At 44.2% G+C, this 27,833-nt stretch overlaps 1 protein-coding gene across 1 annotated transcript; it reads right to left on the bottom strand.

Moving 5' to 3' along the window:
- GPR156 (G protein-coupled receptor 156) lies at positions 1-27,833 on the bottom strand. The gene is made up of 8 exons (XM_053705135.1): positions 27,829-27,833; positions 27,499-27,622; positions 26,854-26,964; positions 25,063-25,188; positions 24,552-24,647; positions 23,422-23,658; positions 22,451-22,612; positions 1-1,308 (listed from the first exon to the last, which is right to left on the bottom strand). Exons 1-8 carry the CDS (start codon positions 27,831-27,833, stop codon positions 1-3), a joined length of 2,169 nt encoding a protein of 722 aa, XP_053561110.1.

The raw sequence follows: 27,833 nt of genomic DNA on the forward strand, positions 1-27,833 counted from the left end.
TCATACAAAGGTTGGTTTAAGGTCCTCATTGAAGTTTACAACCGCTTGTGAGTGCATGTTCAGCTGGGCCAGTCCCTGCTGCTGACTGCATGACTCAGTTTCAGATGTGTAACTGTCACTAGAGTAACAAGTATTTTGGTAACACAGTTCACAATAGGGCCGGTGACAGCAGCAGATGGCCTCATCTGAGCTGCTTGAGTCTGTCTCTGTATAGGGAGTTTGGGAACGAAGGTCACTCATTGTCATGATCCCATAGGTGTCGTGTGCTGTGTGATTATAAGGGATTGATGCAGCCGGATTCTCTTGTGTGTCTGTTGGATAAATGTTTTTTACCCAGAGGCCATAATTCTCCCTTGACTTTTCCTCGTCGTCCTGCATCTGAACACTTAACACTATGTTATTCGGTAACGAGGATGCAAGATTATGTTTGACCTCAAAACCTGCCTCATCTACTTTCCTTTCAACTGTTTTAATTAGTCTCTCATCAATCATTTTTTGTACTCCATTCTGTAAAGTCCTGCCTCCTTTATTCACGATGCACCAGGTAGGTGGACCCACCGCACTAGAGAACTGGGATGATGAATGGTGTCTCCTTTGTACATAACCAGACCCTCTCCTTCTCCTCATCATGTAAGGGGAGAGGCTAAGGCACACTTTCCGAAACCCCTCAGAGGACAGGGACACAGTCTCTTGCTGTGCACAGTGGCTGGCACCTATCTGCTTCCTTGGAGACAAACGACCACATCCTTGCAGAGTCTCCATGCTGAGCTCCTTGAGGATCTCTTGGAGCTTCTCACTGCTGACATAGTTCACCCGTCTGGAGACATCCAACGTTTCAAGTGTGCCCCCTAACTTCTGCTGAGCTTTTGTGAGGTTCTCAGTAAAGCTCACGCTTCTAGAGTCAAATGGCATTTTGTGACTTTGTTTCGAGGAAGAACATTCAGTTGGTTCCTGGATAACTTGTGATTCATCAGAGTCATGGTCATAGCTTTCAATTCTATGCAGAGCTTGCTTAAGACCAGAGACATCTGATCCAGAATCTGCCAACTCCTGTTGATGCACAACTGTGCCATGTTGGGTCCCTGTGTTATTGTAACTTGTTGACTGCTCATGATGCCCATTGGTTGGTTCATTATTCTGTTCACTTCCTGTGGTCTCATGTTTCTGACCATCCCATATTGGTGTAGGTTTGTCAGGTCCAAAGGCTGTTTTCAAATTCTCAGTACGGCATTCAGTTCTCAGCAGCTTTACCAGCTTGTCTTTAGCGTTGTTCACCTGCTCCTGAAGACTCTCTATAACTGCATTTTTCTGTAGGAAATATTACAAATTAGCTTCATATGATATTGAATTAAAATATATTACAACATTCAACCCTTTAATTTCCTAACTAATGCAATGCTGTTTCTCTTTTATATTAATTTGCCCAGCGTACCCTGTGTCACTGTCTGTATCGGCTTGTGGTGATGCCGTAGGTGGTGTGGGATAGAAGGAGGCAGGTGGGCGGGTGAAGAATTGGGGGAGGGGGTGGGATGGGAGAGTTCCCTACGGTACAGAAAAATGTTTGGTGAGGGAGGGGGAGGGATGGGTTCCCTACACAACAGAAACAGGTGAGGGAGGGGGTCCCTAGTGACAATCACTTGGGGGAAGGGAGAATCGCTGCACTACAATACAGATTTTTTTTTCTTAATAAATAATTTTAAACAATTACTATAGAAAAATACTAAAAAAACTGGGTACTGGCAGACTTCTGGTTAGAGGGGGAGGGCTAGAGAGCTGTTTAACATCAGGGAGGGTTGAGAAGGGATCCCTACAGTGAGAAATATATTATTTTAGAAAAAATGCCCTAAAACTGCATTCTGGCAGACTGTTTGCCTGTACCTAAAATAGTGGTGACCAGTGGGGGTGAGGGAGGGAAGAGAACTGTTTGGGAGGGATCAGGGGGTTGGAGGTGGGAGGGTAATCTCTGACTACAGCTAAAATTAACCTTACAAGCTACCTGATTATTAACCCCTTCACTGCCGAGAATATTAGAAGTGTGGTGCATAGCTGCAATTAACAGCCTTTTATATTACCAAAAAACAATGGCAATAGCATGTCTGCTATTTCTGAATAAAGGGGATCCCAGAGAGGCTTTTATAACCTTTTGTCTTATGACTGCACAAGTAAAATAATTTCAGTGAGAAACCCAAAGTTTGTGAAAAAGTTAATAATTTTTTTTTATTTGATCGCGTTTGGCGGTGAAACAGTGATATGAAATATACCAAAATGGGTCTAGATCAATACCTTGAGTTGTCGACTAAAAAAAATATATATACTGTAGTTTTGATAGGTAAATTAAAAACACTAGGCTCTAATTTTGTTCAAATGGAGTAATAGCAAAAATGCTACAAATTATCTGGTACTTTGGGCAAGTTTTTAATTTAAATTCCTGGTACTGAAGGGGTTAAAATTGATTGAGGAACCTTGTAGTACTAATCAGACCTCTTCGATAAGCTTGCAAGTGCAGAGAGTGCTAGATCATCAGACCCAAACTGTGTATTACATTTAGTCCCTTTTCTAGGCTATAAAGCTCTCTTATAAACTGACATCATTTTATATTTGTATGCATTATTTAATATCTAATTTGATCAAGGTTGTATGGATAAGCAGAATGGAATAACATAAAATATCAAATTTAGTTCTCTCTCTCTTTGCTTTGTTCAAACGTTACTCCTTTCTATGAGAGCATACAGAGGTATTAAAAGGAGCACTCTCCTGAGCCTACCTGTCATATCTTGTTTTTTTGTAATTATTATGTATGTATTAAGGTGTACCGTGCCTTTAAGTAGCCCTGGCAGATTCTAATCAACCTGAGCTGCAATAGTCTACGTATATATTCTGTGTGCGGTTCTGTGATTGTGTATTCTGTGATTGTGCATTCTGTGATTGTGTATTCTGTGATTGTGTATTCTGTGGTTATGTATTCTTTAGTTATATATTATGTGGTTGTGTATTATGTGGTTATGTATTCTTTAGTTATATATTATGTGGTTGTGTATTATGTGGTTATGTATTCTTTAGTTATATATTATGTGGTTATGTATTCTGTGGTTATGTATTCTGTGGTTATGTATTCTTCAGTTATATATTATGTGGTTGTGTATTATGGGGTTGTGTATTCTGTGATTGTGTATTCTGTGGTTATGTATTCTGTGGTTGTGTATTCTGTGGTTATGTATTCTGTGGTTATGTATTCTCTGGTTATGTATTCTGTGGTTATGTATTCTGTGGTTATGTATTCTTTGGTTATATATTATGTGGTTGTGTATTCTGTGATTGTGTATTCTGTGGTTATGTATTCTGTGGTTGTGTATTCTGTGGTTATGTATTCTGTGGTTATGTATTCTTTGGTTATATATTATGTGGTTGTGTATTATGTGATTGTGTATTCTGTGATTGAGTATTCTGTGATTGTGTATTCTGTGGTTATGTATTCTGTGGTTATGTATTCTGTGGTTATGTATTCTGTGATTGTGTATTCTGTGGTTGTGTATTCTGTGATTGTGTATTCTGTGGTTGTGTATTCTGTGATTGTGTATTCTGTGATTCTGTGATTGTGTATTCTGTGGTTGTGTATTCTGTGGTTGTGTATTCTGTGGTTGTGTGATGGTGTATTCTGTGATTGTGAGGCCTACTTATCAAGCCGTCAACCGCAAATACGCTGGAATTCCGCAGCGTAATTGTGGAGAGCCTGATTCCCCTTAGTTATCAATGCCTACAGACCGGCAAAAGTTGAAATTTGTGACGTAACATACGATCCGTCCGGTCTCAGTCCGACACAGATCGATGCTTACGTCACTACAGATGTTCCGAATGCAAATTCGGCACTATCTGACTACTTTTGATAGTTAACAAATTCCTAGCAGGTATGCTCGCCACTATTCCGGCCCAGCGTACCTGGTTTTCAATCCGCCCTGGAGGCGGCGGATGTCATAGGAATCAATGGGAGTCTGAAAGCAGTGAAAGCTTATGTTTGCTGCTGCCCGATACCCCATTGATTCCTATGGGAGAATAAAAGTTATGTTTACACCTAACACCCTAACATAACCCCTGAGTCTAAACACCCCTAGTCTGCCGCCCCCTACATTATACTTATTAACCCCTAAGCTGCTGCCTCGACACCGCCGCCACCTACATTATACTTATTAACCCCTATTCTGCCGCCCCCTACACCGCCGCCACCTACATTATACTTATTAACCCCTAAGCTGCTGCCCCAACACAGCTGCCACCTACATTACACTTATTAACCCCTATTCTGCCATCCCGATACCGCCGCCAACTAAATAAAAGTTATTAACCCTTAATCTGCTGCTCCCGCCACCTACATAAAGTTATTAACCCCAATCCCGTCACTCCAACTAAATAAATGTATTATCCCCTAAACCCCTGGCCTCCCACATCACTAGCACTTACTAAACCTATTAACCCCTAAACCGCCAGCCCCCCACATCGCCATAAACTAAATTAAACTATTAACCCCTAAACCTAACAACCCGCTAACTTTATATGAAATATTAACTCATCCCTATCTTATAATACATTTAAACTTACCTTTAGAATTAAATTAAACTATATTAAACTAATAATTAACCTACACTATTATACTAAAATTACATTAAACTACAAATTAAATTAATGATATTATATATTTAAAAACCTTACCCTACTCAAATAATTTAAATCTACACTAAAAAATCTAAACTAAAAAATTGGCAATCAGCCAATAGGATTGAGCTCTTAAATCTAAACTAAAACATTAGCAATCAGCCAATAGGATTGAGCTCACATTCTATTGGCTGATTGGATCAGCCAATAGGATGAAAGCTCAATCCTATTGGCTGATTGCAACAGCCAATAGGATTTTTTAAACCTTAATTTCGATTGGCTGATAGAATTCTATCAGCCAATCGGAATCTAAGGGACGCCATCTTGGATGACGTCATTTAAAGGAACCTTCATTTGGGAAGAAGACGTCGAACGAAGAGGATGCTCCGTGTCGGATGTCTTAAAGATGGAGCCGCTCCGCGCCGGATGAAGATAGAAGATGCCGTCTGGGTGAAGACTTCTGCGGGCTTGGATGAAGACTTCAGCCGCTTGGATGAAGACTTCTGCCGGCTTCTTGGAGGATGGATGTCGGATCTTCAAAACTGTAAGTGAATCTTCAGGGGTTAGTGTTTTTTAAGGGTGTATTGGGTGGGTTTTATTTTTAGATTAGGGTTTGGGCTGCAATAGAGCTAAATGCCCTTTTAAGGGCAATGCCCATACAAATGCCCTTTTCAGGGCAATGGGGAGCTTAGGTTTTTTTAGTTAGGTTTTTATTTGGGGGGGGGTTGGTTGTGTGGGTGGTGGGTTTTACTTTTGGGGGGGTATTTGTATTTTTTATTTACAGGTAAAAGAGCTGATTTCTTTGGGGCAATGCCCCGCAAAAGGCCCTTTTAAGGGCTTTTTGTAGTTTGTTGTTGGCTAGGGTTTTTTTATTTTGGGGGGGCTTTTTTATTTTCATAGGGCCCTTAGATTAGGTGTAATTAGTTTAAATCTTTGCTAAAAAAAATTTTTTGTGTAATTTACGGCTAGATTACGAGTTTTGTGTTAAGCTGAAAAAGCAGCGTTAACAGGTCTTAACGCTGCTTTTTTCACTACCGCTGCTATTACGAGTCTTGCAGGTTTAGGGGCACCGCACACTTCTTTGGCCTTACCGCAAACCGACTTACGTAAACTTCGTAAACCCTTTTTTCTATGGGACTTCCATAGCGCTGGTATTACGAGTGTGATGTAAGTGATTCCTTTACACAGTATTGAATGACAATATATATTTACATGTGTCACCCAAACTCAACATCTTTTGTTACCAATAGTGAAACTAGAACATTAATAATAAACCTATAGGAGCTGTGAGTATATTGCACACATGTATATAGTATATTATGTACTGTATATGTATTATACTGTAAAAACTAATGACTAGATTACGAGTTTTGCTGTAAGGTAAAAAAGCAGCGTTAACAGGTCCTAACGCTGCTTTTTTATGCCCGCTGGTATTACGAGTCTTCAGGTATAGGTGTACCGCACACTTTTTTGGCCTTACAGCAAACCTACTTACGTAGATTGCGTATAGTCTTTTTTCTATGGGACTTCCATAGCGCTGGTATTACGAGATTGTCCTGGGAGGCCAAAAAGTGAGCGGTACACCCTCTACCTCCAAGATTCCTAACGCATTCTAAAGTCAGTAGTTATGAGTTTTACACTACAACGCTGTAGCATAAAACTCATAACTAAAGTGCTAAAAAGTACACTAACACCCATAAACTACCTTTTAACCCCTAAACCGAGGCCCTCCCGCATCGCAAACACTGAAATAAAATGATTAACCCCTAATCTGCCGCTCAGGACATCGCAGCCACTAGAATAAACATATTAACCCCTAAACCGCCGCACTCCCGCCTCGCAAACACTAGTTAAATATTATTAACCCCTAATCTGCTGCCCCTAACATCGCCGCCACCTACATTATATATATTAACCCCTAAACTTCTGCCCCCAACGTCGGCGCCACTATATTAAATTTATTAACCCCTAAACCTAAGTCTAACCCTAACCCTAACACCCCCTAATTGAAATATAATTTAAATAAATCTAAATAAAATTACTATCATTAACTACATTATTCCTATTTAAAACTAAATACTTACCTATAAATAAACCCTAACGGCTAGATTTAGAGTTTTGTCGGTAACGACCCGCGTAGCTAACGCTGGCTTTTTTCTGGCCGCACCTTTAAAATAACTCTGGTATTGAGAGTCCACAGAATGGCTGCGTTAGGCTCCAAAAAAGGAGCATAGAGCATATTTAACGCCACTGCAACTCTCGAAACCAGAGTTGCTTATGGAAGCGGCCAGCCTCAAAAACGTGCTCGTGCAAAAAAGCCGCGTTCAGCTCCTAACGCAGCCCCATTGTTTGCTATGGGGAAACACTTCCTACATCTGCACCTAACACTCTAACATGTACCCCGAGTCTAAACACCCCTAACCTTACACTTATTAACCCCTAATCTGCCGCCCCCGCTATCGCTGACCCCTGCATATTATTATTAACCCCTAATCTGCCGCTCCGTAAACCGCTGCTACTTACATTATCCCTATGTACCCATAATCTGCTGCCCCTAACACCGCCGACCCCTATATTATATTTATTAACCCCTAATCTGCCCCCCACAACGTCGCCTCCACCTGCCTACACTTATTAACCCCTAATCTGCCGAGCGGACCGCACCGCTATTATAATAAAGTTATTAACCCCTAATCCGCCTCACTAACCCTATAATAAATAGTATTAACCCCTAATCTGCCCTCCCTAACATCGCCAACACCTAACTTCAAACATTAACCCCTAATCTGCCGACTGGAGCTCACCGCTATTCTAATAAATGTATTAACCCCTAAAGCTAAGTCTAACCCTAACACTAACACCCCCCTAAGTTAAATATAATTTAAATCTAACGAAATTAATTATCTCTTATTAAATAAATTATTCCTATTTAAAGCTAAATACTTACCTGTAAAATAAATCCTAATATAGCTACAATATAAATTATAATTATATTATAGCTATTTTAGGATTTATATTTATTTTACAGGTAACTTTGTATTTATTTTAACCAGGTACAATAGCTATTAAATAGTTAATAACTATTTAATAGCTAAAATAGTTAAAATAATTACAAAATTACCTGTAAAATAAATCCTAACCTAAGTTACAATTAAACCTAACACTACACTATCAATAAATTAATTAAATAAAATACCTACAATTACCTACAATTAAACCTAACACTACACTATCAATACATTAATTAAATACAATATCTACAAATAAATACAATGAAATAAACTAACTAAAGTACAAAAAATAAAAAAGAACTAAATTACAAAAAATAAAAAAATATTTACAAACAACAGAAAAATATTACAACAATTTTAAACTAATTACACCTACTCTAAGCCCCCTAATAAAATAATAAAAACCCCCAAAATAAAAAATGCCCTACCCTATTCTAAATTACAAAAGTTCAAAGCTCTTTTACCTTACCAGCCCTGAACAGGACCCTTTGCGGGGCATGCCCCAAGAAATTCAGCTCTTTTTCCTGTAAAAAAACACATACAATACCCCCCCCCAACATTGCAACCCACCACCCACAACCCCTAATCTAACCCAAACCCCCCTTAAATAAACCTAACACTAAGCCCCTGAAGATCTTCCTACCTTATTTTCACCATACCAGGTTCACCGATCAATCCAAAAGAGCTCCTCCGATGTCCTGATCCAAGCCCAAGCAGGGGGCTGAAGATGTCCATGATCCGGCTGAAGTCATCATCCAAGTGGGAGCTGAAGAGGTCCATGATCCGGCTGAAGTCATCATCCAAGCGGGAGCTGAAGAGGTCCATGATCCGGCTGAAGTCTTCTATCAACGGCATCTTCAATCTTCTGTCTTCCGGATCCATCTTGCAGACCTCTGACGCGGAACATCCTGCTGGCCCGACGGACTACCGACGAATGAAGGCTCCTTTAAGGGATGTCATCCAAGATGGCGTCCCTCGAATTCCGATTGGCTGATAGGATTCTATCAGCCAATCGGAATTAAGGTAGGAAAATTCTGATTGGCTGATGGAATCAGCCAATCAGAATCAAGTTCAATCCGATTGGCTGATCCGATCAGCCAATCAGATTGAGCTCGCATACTATTGGCTGTTCCGATCAGCCAATAGAATGCGAGCTCAATCTGATTGGCTGATTGGATCGGCCAATCGGATTGAACTTGATTCTGATTGGCTGATTCCATCAGCCAATCAGAATTTTCCTACCTGAATTCCGATTGGCTGATAGAATCCTATCAGCCAATCGGAATTTGAGGGACGCCATCTTGGATGACGTCCCTTAAAGGAGCCTTCATTCGTCGGTAGTCCGTCGGGCCAGCAGGATGTTCCGCGTCGGAGGTCTGCAAGATGGATCCGGAAGACAGAAGATTGAAGATGCCGTTGATAGAAGACTTCAGCCGGATCATGGACCTCTTCAGATCCCGCTTGGATGATGATTTCAGCCGGATCATGGACCTCTTCAGCTCCCGCTTGGATGATGACTTCAGCCGGATCATGGACATCTTCAGCCCCCTGCTTGGGCTTGGATCAGGACATCGGAGGAGCTCTTTTGGATTGATCGGTGAACCTGGTATGGTGAAGATAAGGTAGGAAGATCTTCAGGGGCTTAGTGTTAGGTTTATTTAAGGGGGGTTTGGGTTAGATTAGGGGTATGTGGGTGGTGGGTTGTAATGTTGGGGGGGGGTATTGTATGTTTTTTTTACAGGCAAAAGAGCTGAACTTCTTGGGGCATGCCCCGCAAAGGGCCCTGTTCAGGGCTGGTAAGGTAAAAGAGCTTTGAACTTTTGGAATTTAGAATAGGGTAGGGCATTTTTTATTTTGGGGGGTTTTGTTATTTTATTAGGGGGCTTAGAGTAGGTGTAATTAGTTTAAAATTGTTGTAATATTTTTCTGATGTTTGTAAATATTTTTTTATTTTTTGTAACTTAGTTCTTTTTTATTTTTTGTACTTTAGTTAGTTTATTTCATTGTATTTATTTGTAGATATTGTATTTAATTAATGTATTGATAGTGTAGTGTTAGGTTTAATTGTAGGTAATTGTAGGTATTTTATTTAATTAATTTATTGATAGTGTAGTGTTAGGTTTAATTGTAACTTAGGTTAGGATTTATTTTACAGGTAATTTTGTAATTATTTTAACTATTTTAGCTATTAAATAGTTATTAACTATTTAATAGCTATTGTACCTGGTTAAAATAAATACAAAGTTACCTGTAAAATAAATATAAATCCTAAAATAGCTATAATATAATTATAATTTATATTGTAGCTATATTAGGATTTATTTTACAGGTAAGTATTTAGCTTTAAATAGGAATAATTTATTTAATAAGAGTTAATTAATTTCGTTAGATTTAAATTATATTTAACTTAGGGGGGTGTTAGTGTTAGGGTTAGACTTAGCTTTAGGGGTTAATACATTTATTAGAATAGCGGTGAGCTCCAGTCGGCAGATTAGGGGTTAATGTTTGAAGTTAGGTGTCGGCGATGTTAGGGAGGGCAGATTAGGGGTTAATACTATTTATTATAGGGTTAGTGAGGCGGATTAGGGGTTAATAACTTTATTATAGTAGCGGTGCGGTCCGCTCGGCAGATTAGGGGTTAATAAGTGTAGGCAGGTGGAGGCGACGTTGTGGGGGGCAGATTAGGGGTTAATAAATATAATATAGGGGTCGGCGGTGTTATGGGCAGCAGATTAGGGGTACATAGCTATAATGTAGGTGGCGGCTCTTTGCGGTGGGCAGATTAGGGGTTAATTATTGTAGGTAGGTGGCGGCGACGTTGTGGGGGGCAGGTTAGGGGTTAATAAATATAATATAGGGGTCGGCGGTGTTAGGGGCAGCAGATTAGGGGTACATAAGGATAACGTAGGTGGCGGTCGGCAGATTAGGGGTTAAAAAAATTGAATCGAGTGGCGGCGATGTGGGGGGACCTCGGTTTAGGGGTACATAGGTAGTTTATGGGTGTTAGTGTACTTTAGAGCACAGTAGTTAAGAGCTTTATGAACCGGCGTTAGCCCAGAAAGCTCTTAACTACTGACTTTTTTCTGTGGCTGGAGTTTTGTCGTTAGAATTCTAACGCTCACTTCAGCCACGACTCTAAATACCGGAGTTAGAAAGATCCCATTGAAAAGATAGGATACGCAATTGACGTAAGGGGATCTGCGGTATGGAAAAGTCGCGGCTAAAAAAAGTGAGCGTTAGACCCTTTTTTGACTGACTCCAAATACCGGCGGTAGCCTAAAACCAGCGTTAGGAGCCTCTAACGCTGGTTTTCACGGCTACCGCCAAACTCCAAATCTAGGCCTTAGTTAGCTACAATATAACTAAAAGTTACATTGTAGCTAGCTTAGGGTTTATTTTTATTTTACAGGCAAGTTTGTATTTATTTTAACTAGGCAGAATAGATACTAAATAGTTATTAACTATTTAATAACTACCTAGCTAAAATAAATACAAATTTACCTGTAAAATAAAACCCAACCTATGTTACACTAACACCTAACACTACACTACAATTAAATAAATTAACTAAATTAAATACAATTAAATAAATTAAATTAAATTAGCTAAATCACAAACTACAATTAAATAAATTAACTAAATTAAATACAATTAAATAAATTAAATTAAATTAGCTAAATCACAAAACCTCCCCACTAAATTACTGAAAATAAAAAACAAATTACAGATCTTTAAACTAATTACACCTAATCTAATAGCCCTATCAAAATAAAATAAAGCCCCCCAAAATAAAAAAAAACATAGCCTAAACTAAACTATCAATATCTCTTAAAAGGGCCCAAAGTAATCAGCTCTTTTACCTGTAAAAAAAAATTCAAACAACCCCCCCAACAGTAAACCCACCACCCACACAACTAACCCCCCAAATAAAAAGCTAACTAAAAAAAACCTAAGCTCCCCATTGCCCTGAAAAGGGCATTTGGATGGGCATTGCCCTTAAAATGGCATTTAGCTCTTTTGCAGCCCAAACCCCTAATCTAAAAAATAAACCCACCCAATACACCCTTAAAAAAATCCTAACACTAACCCCCGAAGATTCACTTACCGGGAGAAGTCTTCATCCAAGCGGCAAGATGTCCTCAACGAAGCCGGCAGAAGTGGTCCTCCAGAAGGGCAGAAGTCTTAATTCAGATGGCATCTTCTATCTTCATCCTTCCGGCGTGGAGCGGGTCCATCTTCAAGACATCCGACGCGGAGCATCTGTCACGTCGCGCCGCTCTTGCCGTTGCTAGGGGCACGGCGTCTCCTTCTCTGCTCGTTGTCAGGGGCAGTGTCGGCTCTAGAGGCGTGCGGCGCTGATCTTCTTCCTTGTGCCCCTTACTGTTGCTGAATCTGCCTGCCTGCCTACTCTACCTGCCTTAACCCTTAAACTGCTGTATTGCTTACTGTTGCTGAACCTGCCTGCCTGACTACTCTACCTGCCTTAACCCTTAAACTGCTGTATTGCTTACTGTTTCTGAACCTGCCTGCCTGACTACTCTACCTGCCTTAACTCTTAAAGGGACAGTCAACACCAGAATTTTTGTTGTTTAAAAAGAAAGATAATCCCTTTATTACCCATTCCCCAGTTTTGCATAACCAACACAGTTATAATAATACACGTTTTACCTCTGTAATTACCTTGTATCTTAGCCTCTGCTGACTGCCCCCTTATTTCAGTTCTTTTGACAGACATGCAGTTTAGCCAATCAGTGCTCACTCCTAGGTCACTTTACGTGCATGAGCTCAATGTTATCTATATGAAACATGTGAACTAATGCCCTCTAGTGGTCAAAATGTATTCAGAATAGAGGCAGTCTTCAAGGTCTAAGAAATTAGCATATGAACCTCCTAGTTTTAGCTTTCAACTAAGAATACCAAGAGAACAAAGCAAAATTGGTCATAAAAGTAAATTGGGAAGTTGTTTAAAATTGCATGCCCTATTTAAAACATGAAAGGTTTTTTTGGACTTGACTGTCCCTTTAAACTGCTGGATTGCTTTCTGTTGCTGAATTTGCCTGTCTACTCTACCTGCCTTAACCCTTAAACTGCTGGATTGCTTTCTGTTGCTGAATTTGCCTGTCTACTCTACCTGCCTTAAACCTTAAACAGCTGGATTGCTTTCTGTTGCTGAACCTGCCTGCCTGACTCCTCTACCTGCCTTAACCCTTAAACTGCTGGTTTGTTTACTGTTGCCAATCCCTGCCTGCCTGACCCTTCTAGTGGTGTGCCCTTGGACTGCTTTTCTGTTGCTGAATTTGCCTGTCTACTCTACCTGCCTTAACCCTTAAACTGCTGGATTGCTTCCTGTTGCTGAATTTGCCTGTCTACTCTACCTGCCTTAACCCTTAAACTGCTGGATTGCTTACTGTTGCTGAACCTGCCTGTCTGACTACTCTACCTGCCTTAACCCTTAAACTGCTGGATTGCTTTCTGTTGCTGAATTTGCCTGCCTACTCTACCTGCCTTAACCCTTAAACAGCTGGATTGCTTTCTGTTGCTGAACCTGCCTGCCTGACTCCTCTACCTGCCTTAACCCTTAAACTGCTGGTTTGTTTACTGTTGCCAATCCCTGCCTGCCTCACCCTTCTAGTGGTGTGCCCTTGGACTGCTTTTCTGTTGCCAATCCCTTCCTGCTTGACTATTCAAGTGGTTTATCTCTGGACTACTCCACTGTTGCCACTGGGGACTACCCTGCCTGTGGTGAGTGCCGCTCTCCTCATCTCCTTATTTTTCTCTGCTCTGGGATATTCCCTATCATTCCGGCTCGACGCCGGGATAAGAAGACTACTGGCCGAGTTTGGTCTGATAGAGGAGAATCCCACGAGCATTACATTATACTTGGGCCATGCAGCCAGATGAAGTGGCACGTGCTGTTTATCTTCAGGGACAGATGTTGGGAACCCATACCACACAGTTGCAGAATATGGATTCCAAGCTAGAGGCTATTACCGCTCAACTCTCCTTACTAGTTGCAGCGAGGGATGCCGCTCCTGTTGCTACACCACCAGCCCCTACTCCCAGTGCTGTGGCTTCTTCCTCCACTTCTGGAAGCTTACCCCGGATTCCCTTGCCTGACAAGTATGACGGTACTACTGACTGTAGGGGCTTTCTAAACCAATGCAGGCTGCACTTCCGCAATGATCCTCACACCTTCTAGTCTCATCAGTCAAGGGTCACCTTTGTCATTTCCTTGCTAAAGGATAAAGCTCTAGCCTGGGTCTGCAGTGTGGTACAGACAGTACATAAAGAGTGCTGCAGTGTGGTACATAAAGAGTGCTGCAGTGTGGTACAGACAGTACATAAAGAGTGCTGCAGTGTGGTACAGACAGTACATAAAGAGTGCTGCAGTGTGGTACAGACAGTACATAAAGAGTGCTGCAGTGTGGTACATAAAGAGTGCTGCAGTGTGGTACAGACAGTACATAAAGAGTGCTGCAGTGTGGTACAGACACAGAGTGCTGCAGTGTGGTACAGACACAGAGCGCTGCAGTGTGGTACAGACACAGAGCGCTGCAGTGTGGTACAGACAGAGAGTGCTGCAGTGTGGTACAGACACAGAGTGCTGCAGTGTGCTACAGACACAGAGTGCTGCAGTGTGGTGCAGACACAGAGTGCTGCAGTGTGGTACAGACAGAGAGTGCTGCAGTGTGGTACAGGCACAGAGTGCTGCAGTGTGGTGCAGACACAGAGTGCTGCAGTGTGGTACAGACACAGAGTGCTGCAGTGTGGTACAGACACAGAGTGCTACAGTGTGGTACAGACACAGAGTGCTGCAGTGTGGTGCAGACACAGAGTGCTGCAGTGTGGTACAGACACAGAGTGCTGCAGTGTGGTACAGACACAGAGTGCTGCAGTGTGGTACAGACACAGAGTGCTACAGTGTGGTACAGACACAGAGTGCTGCAGTGTGGTGCAGACACAGAGTGCTGCAGTGTGGTACAGACACAGAGTGCAGTAGTGTGGTACAGACAAAGAGTGCTGCAGTGTGGTACAGACAGAGAGTGCTGCAGTGTGGTACAGACACAGAGTGCTGCAGTGTGGTGCAGACACAGAGTGCTGCAGTGTGGTACAGACAGAGAGTGCTGCAGTGTGGTACAGACATAGAGTGCTGCAGTGTGGTACAGACACAGAGTGCTGCAGTGTGGTACAGACACAGAGTGCTGCAGTGTGGTACAGACACAGAGTGCTGCAGTGTGGTACAGACACAGAGTGCTGCAGTGTGGTACAGACACAGAGTGCTGCAGTGTGGTACAGACACAGAGTGCTGCAGTGTGGTACAGACACAGAGTGCTGCAGTGTGCTACAGATACAGAGTGCTGCAGTGTGCTACAGACACAGAGTGCTGCAGTGTGGTACAGACACAGAGTGCTGCAGTGTGGTACAGACACAGAGTGCTGCAGTGTGGTACAGACACAGAGTGCTGCAGTGTGGTACAGACACAGAATGCTGCAGTGTGGTGCAGACAGAGAGTGCTGCAGTGTGGTACAGACACACAGTGCTGCAGTGTGGTACAGACACAGAGTGCTGCAGTGTGGTACAGACAGAGAGTGCTGCAGTGTGGTGCAGACACAGAGTGCTGCAGTGTGCTACAGACACAGAGTGCTGCAGTGTGCTACAGACACAGAGTGCTGCAGTGTGGTGCAGACACAGAGTGTTGCAGTGTGCTACAGACACAGAGTGCTGCAGTGTGGTGCAGACACAGAGTGCTGCAGTGTGGTACAGACACAGAGTGCTGCAGTGTGGTGCAGACACAGAGTGCTGCAGTGTGGTACAGACACAGAGTGCTGCAGTGTGCTACAGACACAGAGTGCTGCAGTGTGGTACAGACACAGAGTGCTGCAGTGTGGTACAGACACAGAGTGCTGCAGTGTGGTACAGACATAGAGTGCTGCAGTGTGCTACAGACACAGAGTGCTGCAGTGTGGTACAGACACAGAGTGCTGCAGTGTGGTACAGACACAGAGTGCTGCAGTGTGGTACAGACACAGAGCGCTGCAGTGTGGTACAGACACAGAGTGCTGCAGTGTGGTACAGACACAGAGTGCTGCAGTGTGCTACAGACACAGAGTGCTGCAGTGTGGTACAGACATAGAGTGCTGCAGTGTGGTACAGACACAGAGAGTGCTGCAGTGTGGTACAGACACAGAGTGCTGCAGTGTGGTACAGACACAGAGTGCTGCAGTGTGGTACAGACATAGAGCGCTGCAGTGTGGTACAGACACAGAGTGCTGCAGTGTGGTACAGACATAGAGTGCTGCAGTGTGGTACAGACACAGAGTGCTGCAGTGTGGTACAGACATAGAGTGCTGCAGTGTGGTACAGACATAGAGTGCTGCAGTGTGGTACAGACACAGAGTGCTGCAGTGTGGTACAGACACAGAGTGCTGCAGTGTGGTACAGACACAGAGTGCTGCAGTGTGCTACAGACACAGAGTGCTGCAGTGTGGTACAGACACAGAGTGCTGCCGTGTGGTACAGACACAGAGTGCTGCAGTGTGGTACAGACACAGAGTGCTGCAGTGTGGTACAGACCCAGAGTGCTGCAGTGTGGTACAGACACAGAGTGCTGCAGTGTGGTACAGACACAGAGTGCTGCAGTGTGGTACAGACACAGAGTGCTGCAGTGTGGTACAGACACAGAGTGCTGCAGTGTGGTACAGACACAGAGTGCTGCAGTGTGGTACAGACACAGAGTGCTGCAGTGTGGTACAGACACAGAGCGCTGCAGTGTGGTACAGACACAGAGTGCTGCAGTGTGGTACAGACACAGAGTGCTGCAGTGTGGTACAGACACAGAGTGCTGCAGTGTGCTACAGACACAGAGTGCTGCAGTGTGGTACATAAAGAGTGCTGCAGTGTGGTACAGACACAGAGTGCTGCAGTGGTGGTACAGGACACAGAGTGCTGCAGTGTGGTACAGACATAGAGTGCTGCAGTGTGGTACATAAAGAGTGCTGCAGTGTGGTACAGACTAGAGTGCTGCAGTGTGGTACAGACACAGAGTGCTGCAGTGTGGTACAGACACAGAGTGCTGCAGTGTGGTACAGACACAGAGTGCTGCAGTGTGGTACAGACACAGAGCGCTGCAGTGTGGTACAGACAGAGAGTGCTGCAGTGTGGTACATAAAGAGTGCTGCAGTGTGGTACAGACACAGAGTGCTGCAGTGTGGTACAGACACAGAGTGCTGCAGTGTGGTACAGACACAGAGTGCTGCAGTGTGGTACAGACACAGAGCGCTGCAGTGTGGTACAGACATAGAGTGCTGCAGTGTGGTACATAAAGAGTGCTGCAGTGTGGTACAGACACAGAGTGCTGCAGTGTGGTACAGACACAGAGTGCTGCAGTGTGGTACAGACACAGAGTGCTGCAGTGTGGTACAGACACAGAGTGCTGCAGTGTGGTACAGACATAGAGTGCTGCAGTGTGGTACATAAAGAGTGCTGCAGTGTGGTACAGACATAGAGTGCTGCAGTGTGGTACAGACACAGAGTGCTGCAGTGTGGTACAGACACAGAGTGCTGCAGTGTGGTACAGACACAGAGTGCTGCAGTGTGGTACAGACACAGAGTGCTGCAGTGTGGTACAGACACAGAGTGCTGCAGTGTGGTACAGACACAGAGTGCTGCAGTGTGGTACAGACACAGAGCGCTGCAGTGTGGTACAGACATAGAGTGCTGCAGTGTGGTACATAAAGAGTGCTGCAGTGTGGTACAGACACAGAGTGCTGCAGTGTGGTACAGACACAGAGTGCTGCAGTGTGGTACAGACACAGAGTGCTGCAGTGTGGTACAGACACAGAGTGCTGCAGTGTGGTACAGACACAGAGTGCTGCAGTGTGGTACAGACACAGAGTGCTGCAGTGTGGTACAGACAGAGAGTGCTGCAGTGTGGTACAGACACAGAGTGCTGCAGTGTGGTACAGACACAGAGTGCTGCAGTGTGCTACAGACACAGAGTGCTGCAGTGTGGTACATAAAGAGTGCTGCAGTGTGGTACAGACACAGAGTGCTGCAGTGTGGTACAGACACAGAGTGCTGCAGTGTGGTACAGACATAGAGTGCTGCAGTGTGGTACATAAAGAGTGCTGCAGTGTGGTACAGACATAGAGTGCTGCAGTGTGGTACAGACACAGAGTGCTGCAGTGTGGTACAGACACAGAGTGCTGCAGTGTGGTACAGACACAGAGTGCTGCAGTGTGGTACAGACACAGAGCGCTGCAGTGTGGTACAGACACAGAGTGCTGCAGTGTGGTACATAAAGAGTGCTGCAGTGTGGTACAGACACAGAGTGCTGCAGTGTGGTACAGACACAGAGTGCTGCAGTGTGGTACAGACACAGAGTGCTGCAGTGTGGTACAGACACAGAGTGCTGCAGTGTGGTACAGACACAGAGTGCTGCAGTGTGGTACAGACACAGAGTGCTGCAGTGTGGTACAGACACAGAGTGCTGCAGTGTGGTACAGACACAGAGTGCTGCAGTGTGGTACAGACACAGAGTGCTGCAGTGTGGTACAGACACAGAGTGCTGCAGTGTGGTACAGACACAGAGTGCTGCAGTGTGGTACAGACACAGAGTGCTGCAGTGTGGTACAGACACAGAGTGCTGCAGTGTGGTACAGACACAGAGCGCTGCAGTGTGGTACAGACACAGAGTGCTGCAGTGTGGTACAGACACAGAGTGCTGCAGTGTGGTACAGACACAGAGTGCTGCAGTGTGGTACAGACACAGAGTGCTGCAGTGTGGTACAGACACAGAGTGCTGCAGTGTGGTACAGACACAGAGTGCTGCAGTGTGGTACAGACATAGAGTGCTGCAGTGTGGTACAGACAAGAGTGCTGCAGTGTGGTACAGACACAGAGTGCTGCAGTGTGGTACAGACACAGAGTGCTGCAGTGTGGTACAGACACAGAGTGCTGCAGTGTGGTACAGACACAGAGTGCTGCAGTGTGGTACAGACACAGAGTGCTGCAGTGTGGTACAGACACAGAGTGCTGCAGTGTGGTACAGACACAGAGTGCTGCAGTGTGGTACAGACACAGAGTGCTGCAGTGTGGTACAGACACAGAGTGCTGCAGTGTGGTACAGACACAGAGTGCTGCAGTGTGGTACAGACACAGAGTGCTGCAGTGTGGTACAGACACAGAGTGCTGCAGTGTGGTACAGACACAGAGTGCTGCAGTGTGGTACAGACACAGAGTGCTGCAGTGTGGTACAGACACAGAGTGCTGCAGTGTGGTACAGACACAGAGTGCTGCAGTGTGGTACAGACACAGAGCGCTGCAGTGTGGTACAGACACAGAGTGCTGCAGTGTGGTACAGACACAGAGTGCTGCAGTGTGGTACAGACACAGAGTGCTGCAGTGTGCTACAGACACAGAGTGCTGCAGTGTGGTACATAAAGAGTGCTGCAGTGTGGTACAGACACAGAGTGCTGCAGTGTGGTACAGACACAGAGTGCTGCAGTGTGGTACAGACATAGAGTGCTGCAGTGTGGTACATAAAGAGTGCTGCAGTGTGGTACAGACATAGAGTGCTGCAGTGTGGTACAGACACAGAGTGCTGCAGTGTGGTACAGACACAGAGTGCTGCAGTGTGGTACAGACACAGAGTGCTGCAGTGTGGTACAGACACAGAGCGCTGCAGTGTGGTACAGACACAGAGTGCTGCAGTGTGGTACATAAAGAGTGCTGCAGTGTGGTACAGACACAGAGTGCTGCAGTGTGGTACAGACACAGAGTGCTGCAGTGTGGTACAGACACAGAGTGCTGCAGTGTGGTACAGACACAGAGCGCTGCAGTGTGGTACAGACATAGAGTGCTGCAGTGTGGTACATAAAGAGTGCTGCAGTGTGGTACAGACACAGAGTGCTGCAGTGTGGTACAGACACAGAGTGCTGCAGTGTGGTACAGACACAGAGTGCTGCAGTGTGGTACAGACACAGAGTGCTGCAGTGTGGTACAGACATAGAGTGCTGCAGTGTGGTACATAAAGAGTGCTGCAGTGTGGTACAGACATAGAGTGCTGCAGTGTGGTACATAAAGAGTGCTGCAGTGTGGTACAGACACAGAGTGCTGCAGTGTGGTACAGACACAGAGTGCTGCAGTGTGGTACAGACACAGAGTGCTGCAGTGTGGTACAGACACAGAGTGCTGCAGTGTGGTACAGACACAGAGCGCTGCAGTGTGGTACAGACATAGAGTGCTGCAGTGTGGTACATAAAGAGTGCTGCAGTGTGGTACAGACACAGAGTGCTGCAGTGTGGTACAGACACAGAGTGCTGCAGTGTGGTACAGACACAGAGTGCTGCAGTGTGGTACAGACACAGAGTGCTGCAGTGTGGTACAGACACAGAGTGCTGCAGTGTGGTACAGACACAGAGTGCTGCAGTGTGGTACAGACACAGAGTGCTGCAGTGTGGTACAGACACAGAGCGCTGCAGTGTGGTACAGACACAGAGCGCTGCAGTGTGGTACAGACACAGAGCGCTGCAGTGTGGTACAGACACAGAGTGCTGCAGTGTGGTACAGACACAGAGTGCTGCAGTGTGGTACAGACACAGAGTGCTGCAGTGTGGTACAGACACAGAGTGCTGCAGTGTGGTACAGACACAGAGTGCTGCAGTGTGGTACAGACACAGAGCGCTGCAGTGTGGTACAGATACAGAGTGCTGCAGTGTGGTACAGACACAGAGTGCTGCAGTGTGGTACAGACACAGAGTGCTGCAGTGTGGTACAGACATAGAGTGCTGCAGTGTGCTACAGACAGAGAGTGCTGCAGTGTGGTACATAAAGAGTGCTGCAGTGTGGTACAGACACAGAGTGCTGCAGTGTGGTACAGACACAGAGTGCTGCAGTGTGGTACAGACATAGAGTGCTGCAGTGTGGTACATAAAGAGTGCTGCAGTGTGGTACAGACATAGGGTGCTGCAGTGTTTTACAGACACAGAGTGCTGCAGTGTGGTACAGACACAGAGTGCTGCAGTGTGGTACAGACACAGAGTGCTGCAGTGTGGTACAGACACAGAGCGCTGCAGTGTGGTACAGACACAGAGTGCTGCAGTGTGGTACATAAAGAGTGCTGCAGTGTGGTACAGACACAGAGTGCTGCAGTGTGGTACAGACACAGAGTGCTGCAGTGTGGTACAGACACAGAGTGCTGCAGTGTGGTACAGACACAGAGCGCTGCAGTGTGGTACAGACATAGAGTGCTGCAGTGTGGTACATAAAGAGTGCTGCAGTGTGGTACAGACACAGAGTGCTGCAGTGTGGTACAGACACAGAGTGCTGCAGTGTGGTACAGACACAGAGTGCTGCAGTGTGGTACAGACATAGAGTGCTGCAGTGTGGTACAGACATAGAGTGCTGCAGTGTGGTACAGACAGAGAGTGCTGCAGTGTGGTACAGACACAGAGTGCTGCAGTGTGGTACAGACACAGAGCGCTGCAGTGTGGTACAGACACAGAGCGCTGCAGTGTGGTACAGACACAGAGCGCTGCAGTGTGGTACAGACACAGAGTGCTGCAGTGTGGTACAGACACAGAGTGCTGCAGTGTGGTACAGACACAGAGTGCTGCAGTGTGGTACAGACACAGAGCGCTGCAGTGTGGTACAGACACAGAGCGCTGCAGTGTGGTACAGACACAGAGTGCTGCAGTGTGGTACAGACACAGAGTGCTGCAGTGTGGTACAGACATAGAGTGCTGCAGTGTGGTACAGACATAGAGTGCTGCAGTGTGGTACAGACAGAGAGTGCTGCAGTGTGGTACAGACACAGAGTGCTGCAGTGTGGTACAGACACAGAGTGCTGCAGTGTGGTACAGACACAGAGTGCTGCAGTGTGGTACAGACACAGAGTGCTGCAGTGTGGTACAGACACAGAGTGCTGCAGTGTGGTACAGACACAGAGTGCTGCAGTGTGGTACAGACACAGAGTGCTGCAGTGTGGTACAGACACAGAGTGCTGCAGTGTGGTACAGACACAGAGTGCTGCAGTGTGGTACAGACACAGAGTGCTGCAGTGTGGTACAGACACAGAGTGCTGCAGTGTGGTACAGACACCGAGTGCTGCAGTGTGGTACAGACACAGAGTGCTGCAGTGTGGTACAGACACAGAGTGCTGCAGTGTGGTACAGACACAGAGTGCTGCAGTGTGGTACAGACACAGAGCGCTGCAGTGTGGTACAGACACAGAGCGCTGCAGTGTGGTACAGACACAGAGCGCTGCAGTGTGGTACAGACACAGAGCGCTGCAGTGTGGTACAGACACAGAGCGCTGCAGTGTGGTACAGACACAGAGCGCTGCAGTGTGGTACAGACACAGAGCGCTGCAGTGTGGTACAGACACAGAGCGCTGCAGTGTGGTACAGACACAGAGCGCTGCAGTGTGGTACAGACACAGAGTGCTGCAGTGTGGTACAGACACAGAGTGCTGCAGTGTGGTACAGACAGAGAGTGCTGCAGTGTGGTACAGACACAGAGTGCTGCAGTGTGGTACAGACACAGAGTGCTGCAGTGTGGTACAGACACAGAGTGCTGCAGTGTGGTACAGACACAGAGTGCTGCAGTGTGGTACAGACACAGAGTGCTGCAGTGTGGTACAGACACAGAGTGCTGCAGTGTGGTACAGACACAGAGTGCTGCCGGACAGTACTATTCACGTTCCGTACTGCAGACACTGTGTGACTTATAGCTCTACATGATAACACGGCTACAGTGCCAGCTCTAGACTACATACGGTTGGTGACAAATACCTCAGTTAGAAGCCGTCTCATGGATGCGTTTTCCCCCAGGAGATGATAGATGTCGTCTTCGCTGTACATGGTGCGGAGGCTCTTGCTGGGGCTGTTGAAGTACTTGGCCATCTGGGTGACATTGGGACTTTGCTCTTCCTCAAACTGCCGCCACTGCAGAAGCTAAAAATTCAGACAATTAGCCCTTCTAAGGCTCAGCCACAGATTTCTCAGCCTCACCTGCCTGCTCTTTGTTTATTTTTTAAGTTCAAGGTTTAAATCCTCCGTAGCCTATGCTACCCACTAACATTAAAGTCATCTGGTCTAGTAGGCATTATACAATGAGGTAGCGTTATATGGCAGCAGTGTTTGCAACAATGTTTGCTAGAAATATTAGCATAAATAAAAAGAGAGAAGCGCTCAACCTGGGAAAGAACAACAACATAATAGCTTGTTCTATGGCTAGTTACCACCCAAGAAGCAGCCTTTTGTTGCTCAGGATGATCCTTTCACAGAGAAGAACTTTCCTGAAGCATATCAGTCTGATCCTGACTTCACAGTACAGTCCCGAAATACCAGGCAATGCTAAAAATATTATGCACAACACACGTGCACGCTCCTCAGCCTTGCCCCCATAGTTGGGAACTCATTTTTAACAAAAGAAACCAAGAGAAATTGGTTTGCTAACAGAAGTAATTTACACTTTTTTTTTTAAATGTGCAGACTGTCTGAATTGTGACATTGTGATATTGACTCACATGTCCCTTTAAAACAAAATGAACTCATGTAAGAGATTGTGGTAAAAATATATAGAGGGTGTCAGTAATTTGTATGTCTTTGCGTAACGGGTTTCTCCATTATGCCTGAGAATAGTTTAGGTGGCATGAAGTGCCTGCTGGGTATATTTTATGGAATATTTACAGAGTAGAACCTCCTCCCGTCAAGTTGGTCCCAGTCCCACTAACTATCTTCTCATTGATGGTTCTCATTACCTGGGGAATGAAGATCAGGCAGTTGATTGTAGTGGTACAGATGAGGATACTTCCAGATGTCATCCCATAGACCAAGCTAGGCCAGGTGTGAAAGAAGCGAGTAACCAGGAATACTGCGCCTGTACCCACCATGACCAGGCAAGCACCAACCAAGATGGCCAACGACTGATTGACAGGTGGTGAACTGATGTGATTGGTCAGACCCGCCAAGTAACTGCCATAAATTAGAAGGAGGGCCTGAGAGACAGAAGAATATGATTTTAACAGAAGTAGCATTTGTCTCTGTAACCACAATAAAGAGCAGAAAAAGGTAACTCACAAAATAACTAGGGTACAAGTGTCCAGTGTAATTAATAGATAGACAAGGAAACCGTATTAAAAATAGCTCTGACCAAGGTAGCAGACAATGAATTAATGACCTATTTCCCTATCATGTGTCACAATTCTACTCACTACACCTTGTGTAGTGTCCCAGGAGGCTCACAGACCGGACAGGGCCAATGTCTAAATAGAACATTTCCTCTTATACAGCAGACAATATGGCTCCCGATCAGTATTTGTAAAAATAATATTATAGTTGCATATTTATCTGCACAGCATTTGAGCAGATATTGAAAAAGTTAAAAGGACATGAAACCCTTTTTTTTATGATTCAGATATAGTGTGCAATTTTTATATTTTTATCTAATTTGTTTCATTCTATGTGTATCCTTTGTCGAAAAGTATACCTAGATAGCCTCAGAAGCTGCTGAATGGTGTCTGCAGATATAACCTCTTGTCATTGCCTTTCAACTAGCTCCCAGTAGTGAATTACTGCTCATTCAACAAAGGATACCAAGAAAATAAAGCACATTAGATCACTAGATAGATAATGACATTTTAAACAACTTTCCTATCTAAATCCTGAAAGACAAATTTGGGGTTTCATGACCGTTTAATAATCAAGAATAGGGTGAAGAGTTTTTGAGACTGAAAATGAAGGCTGTTTGCCATTTAGAATTCTTCAGATGCCTTAGACAACAAAGAACATATTAACTATGTCCATTCATGATCCACTGCCATTAAACCCACGTTAAACTTATCTAGGGGACAAATCCAAAGACCTGAAATGTGTGATAAGCGACACTTACCTTAAACCCTACTAGGACCCCAATCCAGAGATCAGCATGAAGTGACCCACAGAAGTTCAGCCTGGTGACTGCACATGAGGTCTCCTGATCTGAAGCCTGTACAAGTGAAGCAGAATAAGTAAGATGGGAGAATGGTTTGATCTGACATATTTGTTTAATAGCACTGAGTATATATTCTTCAAAGTATAATGAACTAGAACATAACCAGACCAGCATTATATCCAACATCAATAACTAAACTGGTCCATGCTGTGCAGGGGGGGGGGGGGGTAACAAGTATTTGGTCTGTGCACAAATGTGACAGCCATGCTATGAAGGGGGATTATTTGTGTTTTCCATGGAAAACTAATAGAAATAAGTGTATATATTTAGGAAGTGACAGTGTATGTGCAGCTGTGGTGTATAGTATGTATACAATGGTCATGGGTATGTGTTGTTATAGGAAGTATATTCAGGTATATGAAGTGTATATATTATGTATGTAGTCTCCCCAGTCTTTGTGGCATCTTACCCTGATGCTGGCGCTTGCGGTCTGTACACAGCGCACGGGGTCAGTCAGCACCCACGTAAGCAGCAGCAACATGTCAGCAAACAGGATGGCACCCACCAGCCCCAGCAAGGCCATATCAGTGATAATCTGTGCAACAGAACAATAACACACAGTCAGCCATACTTACTACTATCTGACCCAATGTCACACAGGTAGTACTGCCAGGGTTGCTACTAGTGTGCCCGTCTCATCTGTCTATGGGCACTGGATGTATTCACAGGTAATGTGACTGGGAAACGCTGAGTACTGTTGCATTTATTTCCACTGTCTCTCATTTATGTATGTGAAGGAGAGACAAGCCCAGTGCAGTATAGCACTGTATGATATGAAAGTTTTGTTACACCTACACTTTTTGCTTTGTATTTTATATTACTTTACATGTCAAATTGTCTCCTTTTTAGTATTATTGCATTTAAGCTCTGCATTTTCTCTTTTATATTTTAATATATTTAGATCTAGCATTGTTTCTGTGTTACTTTAAGAAATTAGGATCATACTTTGTATATTTCTGTGTGTCTTTTACAAATTACATTGCACTTTTTATTTGCCCACTGTAAACTAAAACTGACAGTTTCAGAAAGTGAGAGCGACAGGGCAGTTCCCTAGGCTGAACAAAGGAGTTCCTGGGATATGTCTGAAATTTTCTAAGAATTTTAAATAAGTTGTTCTCACTGATTTTTTGTTGTTGTTGCCAGCTTTATGCAGGTGATGTTAGTTAAAATAAGTGTATTGTGAATTTTGAGCTAACAGAAAAGTAATGTATACTAAAATATAGAAAAAATCAAGTTAAATTGTAGTGAAAACATTTCAGTCTAATTTATAATTGATGCAAACTGAGCCTTTATATCACCACCAGGGGTTCTCCAATTACGTTCTCTCTCCCATATGAAAATTTTGTATTCCAGAGAGCCTCATTACTTAGAAGACATCTCTAATCTCTTTGAGACTTCCAGGTTCCACCCTTTTTCTTAGAAAATTCAGTGGGGACGATTTATCATTTGTCTGGCGGACACGATCATGTCTGCCAGACATTGATAAATGCCGACAGCATACGCTGTCGGCATTTATCATTGCATAAGCAGTTTCTGGGGAACTGCTTGTGCAATGCTGCCCACTGCAGATTTGCGGCCATTCGGCCGCTAGCAGGGGGTGTCAATCAACCCGATGGTATGAGATTGGATGGATTGATATCCGCAGCCTCAGAGGTGGTGTACGACATAAGGAGCAGTGGTCTTAAGACCACTGCTTCTTAACTCCTGTTTCCTGTGAGCCTGAAGGCTTGTGTGGAAACAAGAGTATTTGGCCCCATTCGGGCCATGATAAACTAGAGAATGCTTGATTATCTGGACAATTGAAAGTAATGAAGCACTATGGGACATTGAAGTTGACAGTTTTTCAGTATTAATATACATAGTAGAAATGCAAAGTGCAATGTAATTTATAAAAGATACACATAAATATACAAATCATGAGGCAATTCTGCCTCCCCAGGTCAGTGGGATTTCACTGGTGTGCATTAGTCAGGTTAGGAACAAATACACAGGTTTTATGCATTTTAATTTCTAGCTTTCTAAACCTGTCCTGGTTCCCCCTGTTAATACTTATTCAGAAGTGACACTGTGATGTCATTATAGCAGCACTGGCTAGATGGGTGGTTACCCGGCACAGCTGAGCATGCACTATAGACTGCACCATCACATTTATAATATTTTAATTACATTCTGTTTGAGTTTTATGATAAATATCACTTACCACTCTTTTGCCTGGGACTCTGTGTGTGAAAACTCTGTGCAGCCTCCAGCTTTTCCCCAACAGGGGCCCGAAAACCAGAGTGACCCCTATATAGAGCAGACTGATCCGTACCTGAGGGCATATCAGACAGTAGGCATAAGACTTAACAGAAATGACAGGAACAACATGAATATGGCATGAGAGTAATTCTTTATATATTACCCTATCTATCTATCTATCTATCTATCTATCTATCTATCTATCTATCTATCTATCTATCTATCTATCTATCATCTATCTATCTGTATCTCTTATCTATCTAATTATCTATTTATCCCTCTCATCTATTTATCTATATGTATCTCTGTCATCTGTTTATCAATCTATCTCTCATTTATCTATATCTATATATCTCTCTTTTATCTCTCTATCTCTATCGCTCTCTCATCTATCTAATCTGTATCTATCATCTATCTATGTATATCGCTCTCTCATCTGTCTAAATATTTATCTATCTTTCAGTTCCTAAGTATCAATTTATGGCTCAGAATTGCTATAAAAGCAAAACCATGAAAAAGTGACTGGCCATAGAGAGAAAGTCCCAGATATAGGAGGAATATCTGGTATTGTTGCACCAGGTGCGCTTCCTTGGGGAGCATTACTGACCTGCATGATGGTTTCCATGGAGATTCCATGTTCTTGACCCACAAAGAGTAAGGCACTGGTGTAACTGAGAGTGCTACCGAGTAAGGTGACAAGGCTAAGGTTTGGGCTGGACATCTTTACTATTCTGATTTAAAAAAACAAGATAGACAAAGCACATCCATCACATACCAATAAGTAAATAATAAAGAAAGAAAATGGGGTTAAATTGTGTATGTGAAACTGATTTATAGTTACAAAATAAACATACAATTTCCTCATCTTTTCATTTGTTTGAGCTGGGACAAGGATGTACCTGGTCTGCATCAATAATTTGCCCCTAGATTAACCTACCGCAT

The sequence above is a fragment of the Bombina bombina genome, chromosome 3 (genome assembly GCF_027579735.1).
Source record: "Bombina bombina isolate aBomBom1 chromosome 3, aBomBom1.pri, whole genome shotgun sequence".
NCBI lineage: Eukaryota > Metazoa > Chordata > Amphibia > Anura > Bombinatoridae > Bombina > Bombina bombina.

Coding starts and splice junctions, on each gene's coding strand:
- GPR156 (XM_053705135.1), bottom strand. Junction 26,965..27,498: donor CCATGGAAACCATCATGCAG/GTCAGTAATGCT, acceptor ATATGCCCTCAG/GTACGGATCAGTCTGCTCTA. Junction 25,189..26,853: donor GAGTCCCAGGCAAAAGAGTG/GTAAGTGATATT, acceptor TCTGTTGCACAG/ATTATCACTGATATGGCCTT.